This window comes from Somniosus microcephalus, chromosome 17, assembly GCF_052327205.1.
Source record: "Somniosus microcephalus isolate GS21.2 chromosome 17, FLI_Smic_1.0, whole genome shotgun sequence".
Taxonomy (NCBI): domain Eukaryota; kingdom Metazoa; phylum Chordata; class Chondrichthyes; order Squaliformes; family Somniosidae; genus Somniosus; species Somniosus microcephalus.
This window is the reverse complement of record NC_141003.1, coordinates 19,173,099-19,198,495: the sequence shown is the minus strand read 5'-3', so window position 1 is coordinate 19,198,495 and position 25,397 is coordinate 19,173,099. Positions and strand designations below refer to the sequence as shown.

The window sequence follows — 25,397 nt, the reverse complement described above, 5'->3', positions numbered from 1 at the left end:
TATAAAATTCTAACAGGACTAGACAGACTAGATGCAGGAAGGATGTTCCCGATGGCGGGGGAGTCCAGAACCAGGGGTCACAGTCTAAAGATAAGGGGTAAGCCATTTAGGACTGAGATGAGGAGGAATTTCTTCACCCAGAGAGTGGTGAACCTGTGGAATTCTCTGCCACACAGGGCAGTTGAGGCCAATTCATTAAATATATTCAAGAAGGAGTTGGATATATTTCTTGAGGCTAAAGGGATCAAGGGATATGGGGAGAAAGCAGGGACAGGGTACTGAATTTGGATGATCCGCCATGATCTCATTAAACGGTGGAGCGGGCTCGCGGGGCCGAATGGCCTACTCCTGCTCCTATCTTCTATGTTCCTGACATCACCTCTGAACGGCCTAGCTCTAATTTTAAGGTTCTGCCCCCTTGTTCTGGATTCCCTCACCAGAGGAAATATCTCTGTCTACCCTATCAATTCCTTTAATCATCTTAAACATCTCAATTAGATCACCCCTTAATCTCCCATACACGAGGGAATACAAGCCTAGTCAATGCAACCTGCACTCAGAATTTAACCTTTTTAACCCCGGTATCATTCTGGTGAATCTGCACTGCACACCCTCCAAGGCCAGTATATCCTTCCTGAGGTGCGGGGCCCAGAACTGAATGCAGTGCTTCAGATGGGGTCTAACCAGAGCGCTGTACAACTCTAGCATAACTTCTACCCCTTTGTATTCACTACGGACAGGGTTACAATGCTGATTCTCCATCCCGCACTCCCTGGAAACGTGGCTCCCCTCTGGGCACGGGATCGCGGAATCGTCCCCCTTTATGATATCACACACCTGACGAGGTGAAATCATACGAAAATAAGACCATAAGAAATAAGAGCAGCAGTAGGCCACTCAGCCCTTCGAGGCTGCTCCGCCATTCAATAAAATCAGGGCTGATCTTTTACCTCAACTCCACCTTCCCGCACTATCTCCAAATCACCACATAGCAGATTCATGCACATTCTGGGGAAGTTTTCTAATGACCTTCTGTGAAATAGAATAGCTATAAAAATTGTACTTGGCTGAGTCTCCCAATGTCTTATTTGATAAATTTGTTGGCCAGTGGGAAACTAAGCCAAACTTGCCAGAAAGGCCCTACATATGGTCCCTGGTCTGTGCAGTAGTCAACTGGAACAGGCGTAGGGGCTAGGGGAGGCTAGGAAACATCACTCAGAGTTCCTGCTGCTGTTTACTATCCAGTGACTGCTAGAAAGTGCAAGCATGTGGGCAATAGGTAGGATATATGTGTGATGCTCTCATGGCTGAATGGCCCTGAACACTCACTGACTAAGCTCACAAATGAAGAATGGCCAATTTAGCGAGGAACTGGTGGTTGACCACGCTAGATACCCAAGCATGAAAGAGGAGAGAAAATTAGGGTGACACAAAGAATACATGCATTGCACAATTTGTCCGATGTGCTTAATGTTTATACATCTGAGAATATCAACATACCTGTACATCAATTTGTAGAAAATACATCTTTATTTATAACCAAATGTAGCAATGTTGTGTACTTTAACAAGGACACTTCTGTCTACTATCTCTTTTTACTACTAGGCTCACATTTCAAGGGGCATATTATATTTGTAAACCATACCCATGGTTCCTTCATAATTTTCGCTCTCAATGTTCAGGAAACTGTTCACCTTCTTCACAGCTCCCATCTGCACTTCCAAGTCGGCGAGATTTCTCACTACCCAGTTAAGGTAATTACAGACCTATACAAAGAAAGAACTTGCATTTAAATAGTGCCTTTCAGGACGTCCCAAAGTGCTTCACAGCCAATGAAGTTCTTTATTGAAGTGTGGTCACTGTTGTAATGTAAGGAAATGCAGCAGATCATCTGTTTTAATGGTGTTGGTCGAAGGATAAATATTGGCCAGGACACCGGGGAGAACTCCCCTGCTCTTCTTCAAAATAGTGCCTTTGGATCTTTTATATCCACCTGAGAGGGCAGACGGGGCCTCAGTTTAACGTCTCATGCAAAATCGAATCAAATCAAAGACAAAGCATAAAGGAGGTCTGCATAACTCACAAGAGACCTCATTATACAATAAATATATGTAACAATTTCTTATACAGCATCTTCCATGTCACATACTGTTTACTGGGGTTTAATGAGGCTTCACTGGTTTTGCATTTGCTTTCAATTATGTACTGGCTTCATGAAAACCAGATTAAGAGAAATGCTAAGACCTGCTCTAAGACAGCAAACTAAAGAACGTCATGTAACTGACAGATACAACAATTAGCTTTGCATTGAACACGAACCTAGTTAACACACGTCGGAAATGTTCAGTTTGATCCTGAGCTCTGGCGGGGCTGCGTACCAAGAATTTGTGGAATCATTATATTTGAGAAAGACAAACAATTCTACTTACCGTTAATGCATAGGTAAGACCAAATCCCACAAGGCCAGATGAAAGATCATAGTAAGTGGAATATGTTATGGAGGCCAGAGCTGCAGTGAGAACAATGTAAGCACCAAGATAGTCCTGTTTAAATCAATAGGAAGAATGAGTCAGTTTACTGTAACATTACAAGCTATCCACAATTAACCCTCAGAAGATTAGGCCTGACTCTACTCATGGCTTTAGTGGTTGAATGTGGCATGGAGTGTGGTACTAAACCATTAAACCAAAAGGCCCCAGTTTCGGTTTGTGTTCAGTTAGCTGCCCCCCACTCTGCCCAGCAGGTGCTTAAGAAGGCATACGGAATGCTTGCCTTTATTAGCCGTGGCATAGAATACAAGAGCAGGGGGGCGGTTATGCTTCAACTGTATAAAACACTAGTTAGGCCTCAGCTAGAGTACTGCGTGCAGTTCGGGTCACCACATTACAGGAAAGATGTGATTGCACTAGAGGGGGTACAGAGGAGATTTACAAGGATGTTGCCGGGAGTAGAGAATCTTAGCTATGAGGAAAGACTGGATAGGCTGGGTCTGTTTTCCTTGGAACAGAGGAGGCTGAGGGGAGACCTTATTGAGGTGTATAAAATTATGAGGGGCATAGATAAAGTGGATAGAAAGGACCTATTTCCCTTAGCAGGGGGGCACAGATTTAAAGTAATTGGGGGGAAGGTTTAGAGGGGATTTGAGGGGAAATTTCTTCACCCAGAGGGTTGTGGGGGTCTGGAACTCACTGCCTGAAAGGGTGGTAGAGGCAGGAACCCTAACCACATTTAAAAAACACTTGGGATGTGCACTTGGGATGCTGTAACCTGCAGGGCCACGGACCAAGAGCTGGGAAGTGGGATTAGGCTGGATAGCTCTTTGTTGGCTGGCGCGGACACGATGGGCTGAAATGGCCTCCTTCTGTGCTGTAACTTTCTATGATTCTATGAGTTGAGGATGCCACAGTTGCCTCTGCAACCCTGGACTGGGAGAGGGCAAAAAGCAGCACGGGCCCCTGTTCCGAACTGCGATCCAAAGACACCTGAGCCAGTGTGGATCTCGGCCCTGGGGAAGCTCAGAGTTGACTTTGATCACCCTCCACAGATGAATTGCTTGCTGGTGCTCACAGTGTAGGACCACGTATGAACAATGAAGACTTATAACCAGGGTATCACTAATGGAACTGTATCACAGCATAAGCCGATGAATTTAGGTGAGATGGGGAGTTGCAGCTGCAAATTAAATGTAAGATGATTTCTTTTTCTTCTTCTGCTGGGATAGGAGGAATAAGGGTTTTGCGCCTCCTAAAAAATGATGCAGCAGCCACAAGGGCCTCCTATGATCAGGAAGTGGGCAAAAGGAGGGTTATCCTGTTTAGCTCTGAGGGGTGTCTGTCTCACAGCAGACTGCAAGGGAAGAGAATGGTGATAGAAAGAGCCCAACACCCAGAAGAGATGCAGATAAAAAGGACATTCATCAGCACCCGAAAATCTGCCAAGGTATCTCTATATTAGGCAGATTGGCAAAATATGCACAGCACAAACTGTTTTCTCACAAACTGTTACACCTTGACTATGGCTGCATGCAAAACACTCAGGCCAACTTACTTGCAATGGTTCACATGCATGTTCCTACTGGAGTGGGTCACACTTTCTAGTTACAGCTTAAAACTGGAACTATTGTTGTATTAACATCTGTAAAGGTAAGTCCCCAAAGCTCGCTCCCTTTCTTACTCATTCACATGGATACACTCTAGCACACCACTATGATAGACAATACATTGCCATGTAAGCACTATTTGAAAAGGTGTCTTGCACTCACCATTCTAACATATGCTCCTTTTCTGTTTCTATAGGCAACCTGAAGATTAGCCTGACCTGCCACGGAAATGGAGCAATCTCACAGCACCCGCCAACACTACCCTGGCCAGTTGCAAGCTCCTACAGAAGTACATCTATCCTAGGGGGAGTAGTCTGTTTGAGGAGGGCGCATTGTGTGTATCAGAGAGCAGGAGTGAGCAGGAGTGAGTTCTGGTGATAGTGCAGGAGCAGGGCACTAGAGGGTCACCTTGTGCTCCTCACCAGCTGCAGAAACTCATTACTTTTTGGACCTCACAGAGCCTACCTTTAAAGGAAGATGGCTAGCTCAATGTTTTCTGCAGTCAAAGATAAAATTTGCATTTCACAACTTCACGATGTCCCAAAGTACTTTACAGTCAATGAAGTACATTTATTTTTAAGTTGCAATGTAAGAAATGTGGCAGCCAATTTGTGCACAGCAAGCTCCCACAAACAACAAAGAGATAATGACCAAACCATCTGTGTTAGTAATGTTGATTGAGGGGTAAATATTGGACAGGACACCAGGGAGAAGTCTCCTGCTCTTCTTTGAATAGTGCCATGGGATCTTTTACGCCCACCTCGGTTTAATGTCTCACCTGAAAGACGGCACCTCCGACAGTGCAGCGCTCCCTCAGTACTGCACTGGAGTGTCAACCTCGATTTTGTGCTCAAGTCTCACACTTTCTGACTCAGAGGCAAGAGTTCTACCACTGAGCCATTATTTATTTACCTTACTTATTTATTTGAAATTGTGTAAAACACCTTGCTGGCTCGGACACTGGATCTGGAAGGAGTCACTTTGTGCATTTGTGCATGACTGAACTGCAGTTCTCTGTGAGTTATGGGGCAACTGAAAGGAAATCTGCAGCGACATTGAAGCTTCCCGTGAAAGAGGTGCTTTGCACAATAGCAGCACCTCTGGTGATTGCTCACACCTCTGGTACAGAGGCTTTAGACGTCAGTCTCCATCCAGCTATCATACAGGGCTTCACAAACCGCACTGGTGCTCCGAGGTCTGCTCCCATGGAGATCACAGGGCACGCTCAAATAGCGCTCAGCACCAGCGGCTTGGTGGGAGCAGGCGCATGAGACTGCTGTCTCTCAGGGTGATACCATACTCAACCTGGCTAGCCTCCCAGCCACCTCTGCTCATTCCCAGGCAGTGGTCAGGAATAACCAGCCACCTCAGCAGTAAGCGTGGTGAAGTAGTTACAGAACTATCCCATGACCCCATTGTGTATACAAAAACATCTACTCCACAAGGGCCTATCCTTCCGCCTAGTCTACCACTCTGTTTCTGTGGATGTTGCCTTGTGTCACCCAACATTCAGAAACCATCACCTATTTAAATAATAATCCTACCAATACCATTCCTCTACATTAAAGAAAGTTTTGCTTTCATAGCTAACCTACTCAAGATCTTGCCTCCGCAAGATCCTGCAAATCCATTGGCAGGATAGGCGCACCAACGCCAGTGTTCTTGCTCAGGCCAACATCCCCAGCATCGAAGCTTTGACCACGCTCAATCAACTCCGATGAACGGGTCACATTGTCCGCATGCCCGATACGAGACTCCCAAAACAAGCACTCTACTCGGAGCTCCGGCACGGCAAGAGAGCCCCAGGTGGGCAGAGGAAATGCTTCAAGGACACCCGCAAAGCCTCCTTGAAAAAGTGTAACATCCCCACCAACACCTGGGAATCCCTGGCCCAAGACCGCACAAAGTGGAGGAGAAGCATCCGGGAAGGCGCCGAACACCTTGAGTCTCTTCACCAGGAGCAAGCAGAAGCCAAGCGCAGGCAGCGCAAGGAGCGCATGTCAACCCAAGCACCCCACCCACCCGCCCCTTCAACCACCGTCTGCCCCACCTGTGACAGAGACTGTAGGTCCCGCATTGGACTCATCAGTCACCTGCGAACTCATTTTTAATGTGGAAGCAAGTCATCCTCGGTTCTGAGGGACTGCCTAAGAAGAAGAAGACTCATCGCTAGCAGATTCATTACCCTCTGTGGTCACATGGATGTAGCCATCATTAGAAACTAATACCTGATACAATGCATTGTCGACTAAACTAATTCATTCCTTACTATTATTTTAAGTGCCACAAGCAATGTTCCCTGTAAGCTGTGCTTTGTTCTACAGGCCTGTTTCTTTTAGTGCGCGGTCCCTTTAAATTTCCGCGCATGTACTGTATTTACAATGGGGAAGCCTGTGAGCAGCCTGCATGGGACCTTTTCCATTGCTGTATAGAGGAAACATTGGCCACAAGTAAAATGGCCTTCTGTAAGGAAGGAGTTAACACATGGAGCAATTATTCAGTTGGCTGTCTTTACCTGAAACCTTGATACTTCACTAGTAAGATACAGTAAAAACACACATTGTAGCTGTTCATTGTAATCAGGACAGGAATAGCTGTGCCTGGCAGAGCTGCCAATGTTTTGTCTAAAATTCTGCCAGCACGCCAATGTTGAGCAGCGACGGGCATTGTTGGCGCCTGTCCCTACGCTTGAACTGAACGACATGAAGGAAAAACACTTATTGCAAGGGGATAAGCCTTAGCAGCTTTTGAAGAAAACGAGATGCCCTTGTAATGAAGTTGCAGCTTACATTAGCGATAAAAAGAGACACAGATTTGATGGTTTGTAACTCAGGGCAATTTGGAAGGGTGCTGGGCAAACGTTCACTCACTGAGTCCTGACTCCTACACAGCCTAAAAGATGCCTGTGCTAGTTTAAGACGCTGCAACATTTGTTTTCATTTCTTATGACTTGTCACACCAATGGTCTGTTTACTTGCAACTGTGAATGCTTAGAGTATAAATCTTTTCCCTCATACCGTTCTGACCTCCAACCATCTGTTGGCAGCTGACAGGAACAAGTAGGCAATGTTATTGGCATCCGTGAGTTCCAGCATACGCTGTTTAAACCTGGCTTCATGTCTGCAACAGAACAGATTTCTTTCTTCAGTTCACCATGTTATTACTATTTCGCTAAGCTCCATATACAGACTATAGCCACAGTTTTGTAGCCAGTTTCAATTCACTGCGATAATAGAGTTCAAAGAAGACAGGCCTAGAAATTCAGTGGTGCCCTGTTTGGGGCTCCAAGCTCACCTGAGCGCCGGAAATACTGCTCCGGGCGGAGCCGCTTGCGCCAGCGCGATATTCAGTTTCAGCGCCCCAAACGGAAGCGGGGCGCTGCTCGAGGCGCCCCGCGTCCCTCTTGGGGCGCTGAAACTGAATATCACAGCGCAACGTGCTGCAGCACGGCGCGCTGCGGTACTGTAGGCCTTCCTCCCCTTCTTAAAGGGGAGGGGCCTGCACCAGTGTGATCCGAGATCGCGAGTGCCGGCAAAAGAGCCCGGCACCGAGGAGAGGTGCCGGGCTCTTGGGACACAGCCGGCACTGCCCGGGGGGGGGGGCTCAGGAGGCTGGGGACGGCGGTGCGAGGAGGTGCTGGCAGGCGGCCAGCAAAAAAAATGGCTGCCCCGCACCTCCCCTTTAATTTGCACCTCTATCACCACAGGTAGGCCCCCCTGAACCGGTCGCGAATTGCGACCGGCGCTACAGGGGGGGGGCGCGACCCAATATCGCGCTCGGGGCGGTATTGGGGTGCTGCGCATACCGATGATGTCATCGGTGGTGGCGCAGCACTACAGGCTAATGCCGCCATTAGTGCCCCGCTAAATTTCGCGGGAGGCGTGGCCAGTGGCGCTAAAACCACTAAGTGCCCTCTTTAGGTGCTAACTGGTGGCGCAGCCCACCGAATTTCTAGGCCTGGGTGTTTTCCAGATACGTTACATGTTTCTCCTGTTTTTAAACGTAAAAGCTGTGCTGCTTGAAAAGATCTTTGCTTTTGACAGAAAGACTAATAAAAGCCAATTTTCCTGGGCCCCTCGTCTATCTACTTAAATGGCCCAACCAACATCCCTGGCGCGGACCCGTCCTCTAGAGGCTTGCCAGCTCTGCTTGGACATGTTCTTGGAGGTTGCATCACATGACCGCCCACCTGGCAAAACAGCCTTTTAGTGTCCATCTCCAGTATTTTTAGAACTAATAAACAAAAAAGTGTTCAAAGGAAATGACTAAAACACACAATTGTTTATATTGCTCCTGTGATTTTTCTCCTGTCTTGCTCGCAGCTGCATCCAGGAGATGAATCTTTAATTCCTGGAAACTCCAGGACAATCCTGGCGGGTGGGCCACCCCACCACCCACTGGCAGGGCCCAGCTCCAGCAGCAGGGCCTGGGAATTCAGAAGCCACACAAGGCCTCTCGAGCCTGCACCTGCCTCTCTGGACTGGGTGATCGGGGACCTTTTAATTGCTGATGGAGACTGAAGTGCAAACTACTGGTTGCTGGGGGTGGGGGGGCGGGAAATAAAATATTAGCATATCTGCAGATCTTCAGCCTGTCCCCCAGGACTCCTGAAGACCCTCTGGCACAGGTCAGGTTCCAGCCCTATAAGAAAAGCCCCAGGAATTCCAAGGCAATGCTAACGGTTAACCACCTTGTTTCTCCTGGCCCTGGCATCAGTAGAATGCTCGGTTCCCGAGTTCATGAGCGTTTTGAGTTCAACTGAATATGAAAACGGCTGATCAGATATTGCTCTTTTTCACACTATCACCCAAAGTCGAAATTCCCCCCCGGCCCCATTAGCTGCAGTGAGGGAAAGCTGGAAGCCTATCTGACACTCATTTTTCCTTGATTCTCCGAGCCTTAAAGCTTCCTTAACCTTAACTCCTTGCTGCTGGGCGGCACTCTATAAATTTCCCTGAGGCTGAAATAAGAAGCTGCTCCATTGACCATCGCCCCCCCACCCCGACCCCCCAGAGCTTTCTAGGCCTCCTCTTTAAGGTGCTGCTCCAGGCCTATGATCAGTCTCTGCCCCACCAGATGTTCCACCCTCCCAAACGGCGAGCTGCCTTTAAGTAGCGGGATTAGCGCCAATGCCTCACCAATTCAATGCTAAGGAGGTCACCCGCTAAGGTCATCGGGCAGGCAGGGCAGAAGCCCCGCCCACTACCAGCCTGATCTGCATGACTCAGGAAAGTCACCCCCTATGCTTACTGGTGTGAACGCTAACCATTTTTGAGTGGCCGCCACTCAAAGGCCGTTGCAGGTTGCAATTTGGCGCCCAACACAAAGTAGAAAGACCATGATGCAGTACTCTCACCCGGAACCGGCAATCATCGTCTTACCGGAATGCTCGGATTGTTGTAAGCCCTTCCGCAGTTTCCGAGAAGTGGCACAGTAGAGGTAACTGCGTGCTGTCATCCAGCTCCTGAAGATCCCTTCACAAATATGCAATAGAATAGAAGGGTTAAGACCATACAAGATTTTTCAGCCGTGCTTGCACATGGGAGTAAGTCATTTAGAGCTAAGAGCATCAATTATCCTTGGTTTTGTACCTGGGGTATGCAGGACCCACCATGTGGTTTTCTGCCCCCTCCGCTTTGCGCTACATGCACACTTCTTTGGGATTTTCCTCAAGAGGAGGGCAAAAAACATGCAAGTAGTGTGGAAATGAGGCGGGACTGATGTCATCCACCTCAGGCCCATTTTCCTTGATCTTCACTTTCCAGAGTCCCAAACACAAAGGTGCCCACAGCAAGTTTATTTTAATTCATTCTCGGGATGTGGGCGCAGCTAGCAAGGCTAGCATTTATTGCCCATCCCCAGTTGTCCTTGACGAGGTGGTGGTGAGCCGCCTACTTGAAACACCGCAGTCCGTGAGGTGAAGGTACTCCTGCAGTGCTGTTAGGGAGGGAGTTCCTGGATTTTGATCCAGCGACCATGAAGGATCGGCGATATATTTCCCAGTTAGGATGGTGTGTAACTTGGAGGGTAACTTGGAGGTGGTGGTGTTCCCATGCACCTGCTGCCCTTGTCCTTCTAGGTGGTAGAGGTCGCGGGTTTGGAAGGTGCTGTCGAAGTGCTTGTGCCCAGCCCCCTCACATCAAAGAATCTGAGAAGGGGCTGGCAGAAAACTGTAGGTAGGTCCTTTCTTTCCAGAATGGGCATCAGTGCTGAAGGCTTTCTGGCTGCTGCTTTTGGATGGCAGCTCCAAGGCCCTGACGCCAGGGACCACAACCACTGCCACAGGTGGTACAGTTTCCTCCTACATTTCTGGGCGAAAGCCTCTTCCAAGGGGCATTCCCGCACCAGGCTATTAGAATGAACTGAACCCTCAAACACAGGCAGGTTTGGGTCCCATCAGGCCGTGTGCACTCTGGGCACGCTCAGTATGATTTGCACTCGGGTTGGGGGGAGGGGGAGTCAGCCCCAAGAACCTTTCGGGTCTGAAAGAGGCCATTGGACAAAATATGGTCGTCTCTTTTTTGGTAGATCAAATTCTGTTATACCCTGTTTACATTGGCTGGTACCCTTCAATGGGCTGGAGACTGTTACTACAGAAGGAGACGAGGCAGCAGAATGAGAGGCAAAGTGAGGACCCAGGCCTGTGAGGGAGGCTCGGCCTCGGGGGAAGGTTCAAGTTAATAGAAGCATTTTGAACAGGAATTGGGTCATTTTAAGGAGAGGTTGAAATATTTGTTCTATATTATTTATATTTTTAGATGTTATTTTTGTGAGTAGTGTCTCTTTTTGCTGTTAAAGTGAGGAAAATTGGCGGATGAAAGATTTTTCGAAAAAAACATTTTGAATGATTTGATTTGTTTACTTTCTGTGTTTTATTGTTGGTGTTCATAGTTACAGAGTTATGTTTTATGTAATTTCAGCCAATCAAAGCGTTACAGCCAAACTGTGACATAGGAGGTGTGGGGCTGGCATAAAGGAAATGCATGCTAGACAGGTAATTTTATAACGGAAGAACCAATAGCCCCGCTCCGGCTGTGCAAATAACCCCATCCCTGGAATTTGGTGGTGGTGGGGTGGGGGGGGTGGGGTGCTGGGAGTTCTACTCCACCAACGGCATCAGGGACCCAGGAATGTTCAGTCTGTGAGATCTAAAATCTTTCTTTGCAATGGATGAAGGGCGCACTAAAAGTCATCGAAAGGGACATGTTCAATGCGTAAACTGGTTGCATCTCATCCAAGGGAATTGTGAAGTCAACTTAAACATCTGATTATATTATGTACGAGTCTTAAAAAATAAAGCAGGGTTTAGCAGTGACCTGCTTCAGAAAACATTTCAATGACTTACACGCTTGGTTGTTACTTACTTTGAGGCAACCCGGAAGTATTTCTGTATAAAGTAAAAGGCAACACCAAAAGGCAGTAAAGCCACAAAGAAGATTGGTGTGACATACAAGAGCACGCCTATTGCTGACAGGCAGAGGAAGGTTGATCTAGTCAAGGACTCCAGAGTTGGTGGGATATGCTGGGTACAAAGAGGCAATGAGTTACTAATCTCATCTCACAAGTTAGCAGTTCTAGTCATACATCAAACTGTGCCATCTCTGGATGAACAGCGGGATGCATCAAATCCCATGTAGCTCCTGACCAGTACCAACCTAAAATGAGGTCCAGGAGCCATGATTTGCATATTAACACGATGCCCACCGCCTGAAACAGGCGGGTGCCTAAGGGCTACCGACCCTATTTTGAGGCCGTTACCGGCTTGTTAACACAAGTGATAGAAATGAAAATTGACCCCACTGTGTTTTCCCCCCACCATCTTTATTGGACTACTTCTATCTAAAGGCAATCATCAACGTTACAAAAGTAACTGGACACTCAAAAGCAGCAAGTAAAATTTTGGCACATATAACATTGAATTACTGGATTAACACCATATTTCTATATGGCTCAATCAATCTTTAGTGCTAAATCTTTAACATGAACATTTAAGATCATTTTCATTTAAACTCTAATCTTGTCTGGTGCGCACTCACAAGAATTAGAAAATAGCCACTGATCTGTTGAAAGATTTCAATGAAGAGATGCTAAATGCCGACACTCTTCCTCCCTCATCATTGCTTCTCAATACAACCAGCAAACTAATGGCTGAATAATGTCAGGGAATTACTGGAAAGGATTGTGGTCAGGCTACAGTAATCTAGGTTTACAGTTTGCAAAGAAATATGATGAAGTATTTGAGATTGTAATAATATACTAGATTTACAGTGCTAACGTTTTTCTACCAAATTCTGGGGCTAGATTTGGAAATGCATTTCCATCTTTTTTTCAAATCACAATTATACATTTAGTCATCATTAAAATGGATCCTTTAACTGTGATTTCATTTTAAGATGAGAGGACACATAAGCGATCTTCTATCAAATGCTATTTCTGTGAGTACTTTTACTTCCTTTAAAGCCCAAAGTAAAGTCCGAACATCAGTTTCAGACAGTAACCAGGCACACACTCCACAGTTTCAAGCCTGCCCTGACCTCTTGAACTTTTTGACCCAAATACAGCGATTTGCCCCGCTCATCTAGGTACTTTGAACACTATTAATGAATGGCCAACGTCCAAGGCACAAAATAAATTTAATGTAACTGTCCTGCAAATAATTACTGAAGATTTTAGCAGATTCCAACTTTCCTGATTCCAAAAAGGGCTTTGGTGGACTGGCCATGGTTCAGATTACATGTTCCATTTTATTAATGACAAAGGCTTTCCCAAGTGCCAGTGTAGTTACGTAGGAACAGGAGGAGGTCATTCAGCCCCTTGAGCCTGTGCCGCCATTCAATTAGATCATGGCTGATCTGTAGCCCAACTCCATTGTTGGAATAAACGGGTCTTTTTCCGAGTGGCAGGCAGTGACTAGTGGGGTACCGCAGGGATCAGTCCTTGGACCCCAGCTATTCACAATATATATCAATGATCTAGACAAGGAAACTAGATGTAATATCTCCAAATTTGCAGACGCCACAAAGCTGGGTGGGCGTGTGTGCTGTGAGGAGGATGCCGAGAAACTCCAGGATGATTTGGACAGGTTGGGTGATTGGGCAGAAGCATGGCAGATGCAATATAACGTGGATAAATGTGAGCTTATCCACTTTGGTGGCAAAAACAGGAAGGCAGATTATTATCTGAATGGCAATAGATTGTGAGAAGGGGAAGTGCAATGAGACCTGGGTGTCCTTGTGTACCAGCCGCTGAAGGTAAGCATGCAGGTGCAGCAGGCGGTTAAGAAGGCAAATGGTATGTTGACCTTCATAGCGAGAGGGTTCGAGTACAGGAGCAAGGATGTCTTGCTGCAGTTGTACAGGGCCTTGGTGAGGCCACATCTTGAGTATTGTGTGCAGTTTTGGTCGCCTTATCTGAGGAAGGATGTTCTTGTCATGGAAGGAGTTCAGCGAAGATTCACCAGGCTGATACCTGGGATGGCAGGTATGACGTATGAGGAGAGATTGGGTCGATTGGGTTTGTACTCGCTGGAGTTTAGAAGAATGAGAGGGGATCTCATTGAAACTTATAAAATTCTGACAGGACTGGACAGACTAGATGCAGGAAGGATGTTCCTGATGGTCGGGGAGTCCAGAACCAGGGGTCACAGTCTAAGGATAAAGGGTATGCCATTTAGGACAGAAATGAGAAGGAATTTCTTCACCCAGAGAGTGGTAAACCTGTGGAATTCTCTACCACAGAAGGCAGTAGAGGCCAATTCATTAAATATATTCAAGAAGGAGTTGGATATATTTCTTAAAGCTAAAGGGATCAAGGGGTATGGGGAGAAAGCAGGGGCCGGGTACTGAATTTGGATGATCAGCCGTGATCACATTGAATGACGGAGCAGGCTTGAGGGGCCGAATGGCCTACTCCTGCGCCTATCTTCTATGTTTCTATGTTTCTATTTACCCGGCTTGGTTATGCCCATTGTTCCCAATAAGCCGTGTGGCCGCGCAGCTCTCTGCCGGTCCCGCTTAGCCTGGTACCGGCTTTTGCAATGTTAAAGTTCTGTGAATGGGCCGCGCACCCAAAAATAAATTACGGGGAACATTGGTTATGCCACCTTGTTCTGGGCTCCTTCACCAGAGGAAATAGTTTCTGTCTATCTACCCTATCAGATCCTTCAATCATCTTCAACACCTCAATTAGATCACCACTTAATCTTTGATACTCAAGTGATTACAAGATTAGTCCATGCAACCTGTCACAATACTCACCGGGGGACTGAAATACTCAACATTCATACCTGATCTATTATGTTTGTGTCAGCAGAAAAACGATTGAGGATTTGGCCCAGAGGTGTTGAGTCAAAGAATCTACAGAATCAAAAAACAAAGCAAAAGCCTCACAAATAAACAGAGAAGTTCATAGCGTCAATGCATTGCAAATATGCAGCCTTGAAATGTATGAAACCCTAAGTCATAGCAACAATATTTACAAAGTGAAAAATGTAGAATGTTAACATTGAATAAGAACATAAGAAATAGCAGCAGGAGTAGGCCATTTGGCCCTTCGAGCCTGCTCCGCCATTCAATGAGATCATGGCTGATCTTCTGACCCAGCTCCACCTTCCCGCACTATCCTCAGTTCCTCTGAAAGTTGGTTCTGTGACATCAGTTCCAGAAACATCTGATAAAGGTTTTGGACTCTCTATTACTGTGATGAGATGTACAATTGTCATTAAACTGAAATATATAGCCAGACAAATATTTTAGTGAAAACATTTATATCTAAACCTTAAAGCCAGGGAGTCATTTTCACCTCGGGCGGGAAACCGGCAATGGAAAGTGTTGTGTATGTAACCTGTTCCACCTTAAGAGAGCTTAAGCCTGTTCCACCTTAAGAGATGTACTACTTTCTCAGGCTGCTGTAGACGTAATACCGGGGGTGAACACACCGGTATATAAGCACTGTGCAGTAATCTTGTATTCAGTATAGTCCCTACCTCCAACCAGTAAAGACCTGTTTGAGTTATACGTTTAAGTCTTTGTGTTAATTGTTCAATACAATACACATACTTAACACTGGCGACGAGTCAGGTTCTTACCCTGCGGCAGTTATTCCACGGCGGTTGAAGAGAGGTTTCAAACCTCACCACTCACCACCCCACTGGAAGCGACAGGCATTAGGACCCTGAAGCCTCCACCAGCTTGTGAACCGGAGTAGAAGACAGGACTGGGGAAGAGAGAGGTACAGGGCGATAGCGATCGGCAGATAAGGGCCGGGACGGGCCGCTTTGAAGTGAGGGGCGCAGCCGGGCCATCGATCGCATCCGCTGATAAGGGCCGGGCCGGCGGAGGACGACGGCAAGAGCGGGAAGCCGCCATCTTGGATAGCAGTAAAAAAAAAAAATCTGAGAAATTGCAAATCTGAAAAAGTACTACAATGCCTAAACACGGGAATATTAGCACCTTTGATAGTGACATCGAAGATTGGGCCATATATGTTGAACGAGTTAAAAATTATTGTAAGGCCAATAAAATTCGTGAGGCTGATAAAGCACTAACATTATTAAATTTAATGGGTGCGAAGACATACGGGCAATTGAAACACCTGTTATCACCAGATGAACCGGCGGATAAGACGTTCGATGAGATTGTTACTGTCCTGAAAGATCATCTAAACCCCACGCCGCTGATGCTAGCGGAACGATTTAAATTTTACGACAGAAGGCAGCTACAGCATGAAAGCAATGCTGAATATTTGCTGGAATTGCGTAAATTAGCGAAATATTGCCAGTTTCGAACGGGACTGACAGATGCACTACGAGACAAATTTGTGTGTGGTTTATTTAAACAGGATACACAAAAGCGACTGCTCGAGGAGAATGAGCTGACGCTTGAGAAGGCGGTCACTATGGCAGCAGCACACGAAGCCGCAGCGAGAGGCACGGCAGTAATGCAGCTACGGTCACCGGAGCTCAGTGCACACAAATTGGGTGTGAGTTCTGTTAAATGTTATCGTTGTGGAAAGACAACGCATGATCAGAACCAGTGTTGGTTTAAAAACCAAGAATGTAGAACTTGTGGTAGGCTTGGACATATAGCTAGAGTATGCAGGTCAGGGAAGAAGACCAGCAACAAGAAGTCACCGCAAGGGAAATACGCAAAGGTACACAAGGTGGCCGAACAGGAGTCCGATTCAGATGCAAGCAGTATTGAACTGGCTGGCTTAAGCAGTATTGAACTGGCTAGCTTAAGGGTACTCAACGTTGGTAAGGGTGCAGACCTCCAGACAATTTGGGTTACTCTTCAGATAGAAGGAGTCCAAGTAAAAATGGAATTGGACACTGGATCGGCATTGTCGGTCATGAATAAGAAAGATTACAGAAGGTTATTCCAACATATTCCCCTACAGGATACGGAGATTATATTGACAACCTACACGGGGCAGAGAGTGTACCCCATCGGGACAATAAAGGTTGCAGTGGCCAACAAGGGCGAAGGAAGTCAAATAATGGACTTATATGTGCTACCGGAGGGAGGTCCACCACTACTAGGCCGGGAGTGGTTTAGAAACATAAATATGGACTGGCATTCGCTAAAAGCCATAAAGAGTGAGAACTCGGTGCAGATAATCAGCCCAGACTCTAGAACTGATGATGGTAAGACCAACCCATGTGCAAAAGACAAAGTTTCAGCACAGAATTCCACTGAGCAACAACAACATAGTTTAACAGAGAATTCTGAGTCTGTCAAGTCTACTGATATGCACATTTTTGAGGGACACTGGGCTCGAACTCAACTCCATTTCAAACTACAACAGCAATTAGAACAAATGATTCGCCGTTTTGAGCAAGAGATGAATGAAATAAAAAAGTTCTTTGTTACAGAGTGGGAGAATCTGGAAAGGCAACAGAAGCAACTGATGGAGAAAATGGAGCAGGAGCACACCAACCATCTGCGCGAGGAGGCCGAACGAATCAAAGCTGATTCAGGTTCTGAAGGTGCGTGCCATAATCTGGTGTCAGAAGAGTTAACGGTCAGCCAACTCCTTCATATGCTGAGGGGCAAGACTCTGAAATGGGAAAAACTTGAACACGAGCTGCGATCTTCAAAGGAAAAGGGTTCGGAGCTCTCAAAAGTCATTGAGATGGCTGATGTGACGACACAGACTGAAACGACTGCAACAGAGCAGCCATTGGATGCCAAAAGTACGCTGACTCACGTCAATGTAGAACAACAGACCGCTGAAACAGCTGCTCCGGTAGAGGGACTGCATAGTCCGAGCAATCAATCTCCAAAGGAAGTTGAAGTATTAAAATCACAAATGAGGTCACTAGTAAACGACTTGCTGAAAGCCCAGAAAAAGCTGGATGCAGAGGTACACATGAAGAAGTCTCTTCAGGAAAGATGTCTGGATTTGGAACAAGAGCTGGCTAACGTCCAGCTGGGTATGGAGGAAATAGACGACCCTCTCGCTGGCCTAGTTCAGGACGACACCGAATATTACCATGACCTGTCGGACGACTCCGAATATTACGATGTCCTGTCCTGCCCAGCTTGTAACTTCGACCCCCAAAGTGCAGAAATCATGGAGGAGCACCAAAAGTCTACGGAACATCGGAAGAAGGTGGCTCTACTACGGGAAGTAAGAGAGATAGAGAAGGAACAGCAGTCGGATAGCGTCCAGTTGGGTAAGGAAGAAGTAGAAGGGCCTCTCGACCTGTTGAGTGATAGTGAATACTACGAGGATGTGGTATGCCCAAATTGTGATGGAAACTCCCAAAGTGCTGAAATCCGGAGGAAGCACTTAAGGTCTAAAGAACATAGAGAGTTGGTAGCATTACAGCTGTCCGCCGAGAAGATGGGAACGACAAGAGTTGTAAAAAGGCAGAAAAGAAAAAGAAGAGGCCGAAAATAATAATTGTTTAAAATATTGTTACTTCTACTACCTCCGGCCGAACACTACGAAAAGATGCTGTCTGGAACGAATTAAGATCAGAGACTGAATTTACGAACTGTTCCCACAGAGACTGAACCTGTAAACTGTTCCCACTAAGAGTATGTTGCAACTGTTCGTAGAGATTGAATCTGTGAACTGTTTTCCGCAGAGACTGAATCTGTGATATGTTACGTTAAACATGAAGTTATATATGTATATATGTTATTACGTTATGTTAAATGGGGGGGATGACTATAAAGCTAAGAAGGGAGGAGTGTTGTGTATGTAACCTGTTCCACCTTAAGAGAGCTTAAGCCTGTTCCACCTTAAGAGATGTACTACTTTCTCAGGCTGCTGTAGACGTAATACCGGGGGTGAACACACCGGTATATAAGCACTGTGCAGTAATCTTGTATTCAGTATAGTCCCTACCTCCAACCAGTAAAGACCTGTTTGAGTTATACGTTTAAGTCTTTGTGTTAATTGTTCAATACAATACACATACTTAACAGAAAGGAAATGTGGGCGGGTTCTGTATGGGCAGGTGTTCCGCTGGTGGTTTACCGCACAAGGGGGAGGATCTTGACTTTGTGCGATAGTGTAAAACTGGCAATAGTGAGTCGGCAGCCCCTTTTACGCCTCTCCCCATTTATATTTCATTTGACTTTAATGGGGAGAAATGTAAAAGGGGCTGCCGACTCGCTAGCGCCCGTTTTACACTATCTGCCTGAAGTGATGAAGATTAAAAAATTTGTTTTTGACTTTTGTAAAAGATAACCAAGCTCTGGTAGAGCGAGAAATTCATTCACTGAGGTAGAAATTGGTAGGCGTTGTCCCCTTTTTTCGGGTGTACAACGGGCACAAATGCTGACAAACGCAGCAGTGAGACGGCCTGTTCCCAATCTGTACGTGTGTTCGGGCCACTGCTAAATTCGTCGGGCCCATTTTTTATTAGGTGTCTCAGGTGACATCCTAAAAACTGGTGTCAGGCTCCTTGCATTTGTTAATGAGGGGCAAACGCCCAGTTAAGGGCCCCTCTGGGAGATTTTCTGGGCCTGCCCCAAGCGGGATTCTTCAGTGGCCGCCAACAAAAAGGTAAAAGTTCATTTAAAAATATTGTTTTTTAATGCGTTCATGCTGAGCCAGGAGGAGCAGGCATGTTCTCCCCCCGCCCCGACTCCAGAGTCCTCGTGATCGCATACCCCTCCCCTACATCGCAAGTTCTAACCGCTCCCTAGCGGGACTTAGCTTCAGACCACTGCCAGCGAGGCAAAGGGCCCAACATTCAGCCTCTCCAAGCTGCCTGTGGAGCAGCGAAAGGCGCGGGTAGGTCGCCCAAATAATGATAATGAGGCCCGTGGACCAATTTTGGGCCGGCCTCAGGGCTCCAAGTTGGGGAATATACCGACAACAGGCCGTAAGTAATTCTCCCCACCCCCCCCCAACTTAGTGAGCAAAAGCTAAGCTTGCCAACTCTGATTGGATGTTATCTCGCAGGGCAGAATGGCCTACTCCTGTGCCTATATTTCAATGCTGTAAGGATTTCAAATTTGATAAAATTGCTACGCTGCCGTGTCAGAATTTAAGATGACCTTTAATTAAGTTGTTTTTGTTAATTATGCAGCAAATTGACAGAGGCTCTGACGAATAGGATTTATAGGACTTGGGGGGGGTGGTTGTGGATAAATCAACATAATATATGTTTAGATGCAATGTGGATGGAGAAAAGTTTTCCACTGAAAAGATTTTGATGTAATTTCGACTTTCAAACATTGTATGAAGAAGAGCGGTTTGCAAAACTGACAGATTCTTGGACGTCAGCTTAAGTATCGCAATGTTTGGCCTGGATCTGCTGTGGTGAATGATTCTTTGATCATTATTCCAGTGTGTCCTGCCAAGCCAGTTACTGAAGAGCAAAACTAGAGGCCATCAATAGAAGAGAGTCACCAAGAAATCCAATAGGGAATTCAGAAGAAACTGCTTTATCCAGAGAGTGGTGAGAATGTGGAACTCGCTCCCACAGGGAGTGGTTGAAGTGAATAGTATAGATGCATTTAAGGGGAGGCTGGACAAGCATATGAGGGAGAAGGGAATAGAGGGCTGTGCTGATAGAGTTAGATGAGAAAAGACGGGAGGAGGCTCGAGTGGAGCATAAACGCCGTTGGGCCGAAAGGCCTGTTTCTGTGCTGTATATCATATGTAAAAATCTGGTCTCGCGTGCACCCCGATTTCCTTCACCGCACCAATGGCGGCCGTGCCTTCAACTGCCTAGACCCCAAGCTCTGGAATTCCCTCCCTAAACCTCTCTACCTCTCTATCTCCCTTCAAGATGCTTCTTAAAACCTACCACTTTGACCAAGCCTTTGGTCACCTGCCCTAATGTCTCCTTCTGTGGCTCGGTGAGTAATTTTTCTGATAACGCTCCTGTGAAGCGCCTTGGGACGTCTTGCTATGTTAAAGACACCGTATAAATGCCAGTTGTTGCTGTTGTTATAGCTCCATTAGTGACGCTTCATAAACATAATTCAAGACTAGGTTGCAGCTTACCTCACTGGTGCTAAGATGATCTTGTTTAGGAGGTTACGGTGGAGGTTTTTGGCTGCAGTTAGGCCCATCCATTCCACAGTTAAAGACGTGATGAGGCACAGCATGATCCCCACACTGCACAGGATGCTGTACCACACTTTGTAGTAATCTTGGTGAACCTAAGGAGCATAGATAGAAAGTGTTTGTGAATTTACAAAGTAGTGAAAGAGAGTATGAGCAGAATTATTCAGACCCTTCAGCAATATAACCTAACCAGTGAGTATGACAATCTGGTTATCCAGTGGGAGAATTAAGTTCTGATGTTTCAAATCACACCATCAGAATCTAAAACATGTAAACTATCAAACAGATTTTAAAGGGTAGGAATGACTGTCAGCGAAGTTATTGTATCAAATATCAGAATGCCCTCTTTTCAAACTCCTCTCTGCATTATTCCATTGATTCTGCTAGTATTTCTGTTAAAATAGAAGATACAATTTGTTGTAAGTGTAGTGAATGTTCATACTGGCGGCAATCTCTGTCCATGAGAGTTTAAAAGGGAATATCTCCCCGTCACAGAATACTAACTCAACAGATCAATTTTTCTTTGTTCGTCTTTTCTCCCTGCAGATATAAGAACATAAGAATTAGGAGCAGGAGTCGGCCATACGGCCCCTCGAGCCTGCTCCGCCATTCAATAAGATCATGGCTGATCTTCGACCTCAACTCCACTTTCCTGCCCGATCCCCATATCCCTTGATTCCCTGAGAGTCCAAAAATCTGTCGATCTCAGCCTTGAATATACCAAACGACGCAGCATCCACAGCCCTCTGGGGCAGAGAATTCCAAAGATTCACAACCCTCAGAGTGAAGAAATTCCTCCTCATCTCGGTCTTAAATGGCCGTCCCCTTATGTTCAGATTATGCCCCCTAGTTCTAGACTCTCCAGCCAGGAGAAACAACCTCTCAGCATCGACCCTGTCAATCCCCCTCAGAATAGCAATCTTCCATTATAAAGGAAAGGCATTTATATACATAGAATTACACAGAATGTACAGCACAGAAACAGGCCATTCGGCCCAACTGGTCTATGCCGGTGTTTATGCTCCACACGAGCCATCTCTCGCCCTATTTCATCAAACACTATCTGCATATCCTTCTATTCCTTTCTCCCTCATGTACTTATCTAACTTCCCCTTAAATGTATCTATAGTATTCGCCTCAACAACTTCATGTGGTAGCGAGTTCCACATTCTAACCACTCTCTGTGTAAAGAAGTTTCTCCTGAATTCCTGATTGGATTTATTAGTGACTATTTTATATTTATGGCCCCTAGTTTTTGATTGCCCCACAAAGTATACCACACGTAGCAACACAAACACATGAACATCATCTGAACACTGCTGCCTTTCTGAAGTTAGGGTCCAGCACCACAAGGGATCTTCATTGTCGACAGGACAGAAAGAAACTGTCTGATTACTACAAATATCCAGAAAGGGGCTGGAAAAGCCCAGTTGGCCCATCAGCCCTGTGTACCCGGACGTTGGTGCAGCCTCCACATACATTATCAGGCCCCACCACTCCCACAATCCCCTGGGAAAGACAAATAGCCAAGCAGGAAATCTTGCACCAAATCAGGAAAAAAACTCTGGGAAATTCCACTCTGATCCCAAAGGCAGTCAAGCAAGTTCCAAGAGATGGCAGCCACTGATAAATACACATCCCTGTTAACACATCTACCTTCTACATTAATATAGTGCTAATTTACGGGGCCGGCTTTGCGAGCGGTTGCTGCCACGGGGCGCACTTAGAGACAAGTAACGGGCGCAGTGCTTGCAATCTTCTCGTCCATTCATTTTAACTTTCTGAAGCAGGTGTTGCTTAGCCCTGAAGGGCTAGAAATGGATGCAAAGCTCACGCAAAGTGACATGTGTTGTTTGCACCCAATTTTCCGAGGCCAACTCACAGGGTAGAAATTTGTCTTGGGGAGATAGCACACCATGGGCAGTGTCGCACTGGCCACCGACTGTCTGTAACACCCGCCCAATATTCAGTTCAAAAATAAATATCGGACGGGACGTATAACCGGCAGCCTATGTGCTACCTCCCCAAGACAAATTTCTGCTTCATTGTCCATGCTGTGCATAGTTCCAGTTGCAGATTTGGATGTGTACAGGGAGGACACTAGTGGTGGGTACATAAAATTGCAGAGGTAATTGCAATTTAAAGGGTTGAGGACAATTAAAGGCAAGTGTCAGCATAGAGGGATGAAAGTCCTTCTGGACTTCATTCAGAAAAGATTCAAAAGGAATTTCAATCCATTACAGCTTTTGCAGTTGACCCCGCTGTTTGCTGGAGGTGTCACTGCATGAGGTGGGTGCGGGGCGGGTGTCACTGCATGAGGTGGGTGCGGGGCGGGTGTCACTGCATGAGGTGGGTGCAGGGCGGGTGTCACTGCATGAGGTGGGTGCGGGGCGGGTGGCGCTGCATGAGGTGGGTGCGGGGCGGGTGTCACTGCATGAGCTGGGTACGGGGCGGGTGTCACTGCATGAGGTGGGTGCGGGGCGGGTGTCACTGCATGAGGTGGGTGCAGGGCGGGTGTCACTGCATGAGGTGGGTGCGGGGCGGGTGGCACTGCATGAGGTGGGTGCGGGGCGGGTGTCACTGCATGAGCTGGGTACGGGGCGGGTGTCACTGCATGAGGTGGGTGCGGGGCGGGTGGCACTGCATGAGGTGGGTGCAGGGCGGGTGTCACTGCATGAGGTGGGTGCGGGGCGGGTGGCACTGCATGAGGTAAGTGCGGGGCGGGTGTCACTGCATGAGGTGGGTGCGGGGCGGGTGTCACTGCATGAGGTGGGTATGGGGCGGGTGTCACTGCATGAGGTGGGTGCGGGGCGGGTGGCACTGCATGAGGTGGGTGCGGGGCGGGTGTCACTGCATGAGGTGGGTATGGGGCGGGTGGCACTGCATGAGGTGGGTGCAGGGCGGGTGTCACTGCATGAGGTGGGTGCGGGGCGGGTGTCACTGCATGAGGTGGCTATGGGGCGGGTGTCACTGCATGAGGTGGGTGCAGGGCGGGTGTCACTGCATGAGGTGGGTGCGGGGCGGGTGTCACTGCATGAGGTGGGTGCGGGGCGGGTGGTAATGTTTGCCAATCAGGACACTTTCCCCATAGGTCAGCATTGCAGCATGCCAGAAAGGAGCTGGAGGCAGGAAGGAGCAGCCGATCAGTACAGTCGCTGACTGTGCCTGCTTTGTGCTGCAGTTTAGCTGCAAATGTCCTTGTAGCAGATGGCACAAGGTCTTCCTCTGCATCCCTGCTGACACATGTAAGGACAATTTTCAAGAAATCTTAGTCCCAGATCTATTTACTTGGAGAAGTTAAAACCAAAATATTATCTTACCAATAGAGTACTAATGCAATCTTAGAATAATACAGCACAGAAAGAGGCCATTTGGCCCATCGTGCCTGTGCAGGCTCTTTGATAGAGCTATCCAATTAGACCCACTCCCCCGCTCTTTCCCCATAGCACTGTAAATTGTTCCCTTCAAGTATTTATCCAATTCTCTTCTGAAAGTTACTATTGAACTGCTTCCACCACCCTTTCAGGCAGTGCATTCCAGATCAGAACACCTCGCTGTGCAAACTAATGTTCCCTCATGTCGCCTCTGGTTCTTTTGCCAATCACCTTAAATCTGTATCCTTTGGTTACCGACCCTTCTGCCATTGGAAACAATTTCTCCTTATTTACTCTATCAAAACCATTCATGATTTTGAACACCTCCATCAAATCTCCTCTTAACTTTCTCTGGCCTAAGGAGAACAACCCCAGCTTCTGCAGTCTCTCCACATAACTGAAGTTCTTCATCCCTGGTACCATTCCAGTAAATCTCTTCTGCACCCTCTCCAAGGTCTTGACATTCTTCTTAAAGTGCGGTGCCCAGAATTGGACACAATACTCCAGCTGAGGCTTAACCAGTATTTTATAAAGGTTTAGCACAACTTCCTCTATTAATAAAGCCAAGGATCCCATGTGCTTTTTTAACAGCCTTCTCAACTTGTCCGGCCACCTTCAAAGATTTATGTACATAAACCCCAAGGGGGGAAAAACTGGGTATCGCCCATTTTGTGGCGCTAATATCGGCCAGGCGCAATGTTTAGCACCCGGCGCTAATTATCGCCTCCGACTGCAAAATTCGCCTCTATCGCCCCTGCAGGTGATTTGAGCGCTAAAACAGGCGCTACATACCTCTCTTAAGGCACAAACGTCGGGGAGCGAGGCGCTACCTCAGAACGCTACCGAAGCTCAGGCAATGTCCGTTACCATGGAAGCCAGACAGACTGGCGCCGTCCAGTTCTTAAATGGGAGGGGCCATCTTGCTGGCCAGCCGCTCCCTGCTCATTGCAGCCTTGAATCTCGGCCTGGAGAGACCTCGAAAGCAATTGTGTTGGAAGCACGAATGGATAGGCCCAGGGAAAGAGCTCGGTGCTTAGGTACCTCAAAAGTGGTGCTGAGGGCCAAAACTCCTTAGGACAGCATTAAATCTCTCTAGCCATCTCTCTCCCTCTCAACCTTTGTGCGGCAAATATTTTGCCGACAAGAAAAGGCAGGAAGTGCCCGCCTTTAAATAGCGCTCCCCCAGCCCGTTCCCGACTTGAAAACATTCCCCTCTACCTGTCATTCCTAGCGGCAGGTGCTAAGGCAGGGAGCGCGACTCAATATCCGGTCCGGGGCACTACCGGGGCGTTGCATGCTTGACTGACGTCACGGTCTGCGGGCGCAAAAGCTCGTGGCAGTAGTGTTAGCGCCGCCGCAAAACCACTGGTCAATTTCACGAGCAGCGCTAA

General features: G+C 47.1%; 1 protein-coding gene across 3 annotated transcripts in view; it reads right to left on the bottom strand.

The window, feature by feature from the left end:
- The window catches only part of LOC147105547 (ATP-binding cassette sub-family C member 9-like), a 221,659-nt gene that overhangs the window by 32,367 nt on the left and 163,895 nt on the right, over positions 1 to 25,397 (bottom strand). For all 3 annotated transcript variants that reach the window (XM_086010011.1, XM_086010013.1, XM_086010012.1), the window contains 7 exons: positions 20,570 to 20,727; positions 14,385 to 14,454; positions 11,464 to 11,621; positions 9,481 to 9,573; positions 7,117 to 7,219; positions 2,430 to 2,543; positions 1,646 to 1,766 (listed from right to left, as the gene is read on the bottom strand). In XM_086010011.1, coding sequence (XP_085866137.1) covers positions 1,646 to 1,766; positions 2,430 to 2,543; positions 7,117 to 7,219; positions 9,481 to 9,573; positions 11,464 to 11,621; positions 14,385 to 14,454; positions 20,570 to 20,727 — 817 coding nt within the window. The remainder of the gene's footprint in view (positions 1 to 1,645; positions 1,767 to 2,429; positions 2,544 to 7,116; positions 7,220 to 9,480; positions 9,574 to 11,463; positions 11,622 to 14,384; positions 14,455 to 20,569; positions 20,728 to 25,397) is intronic.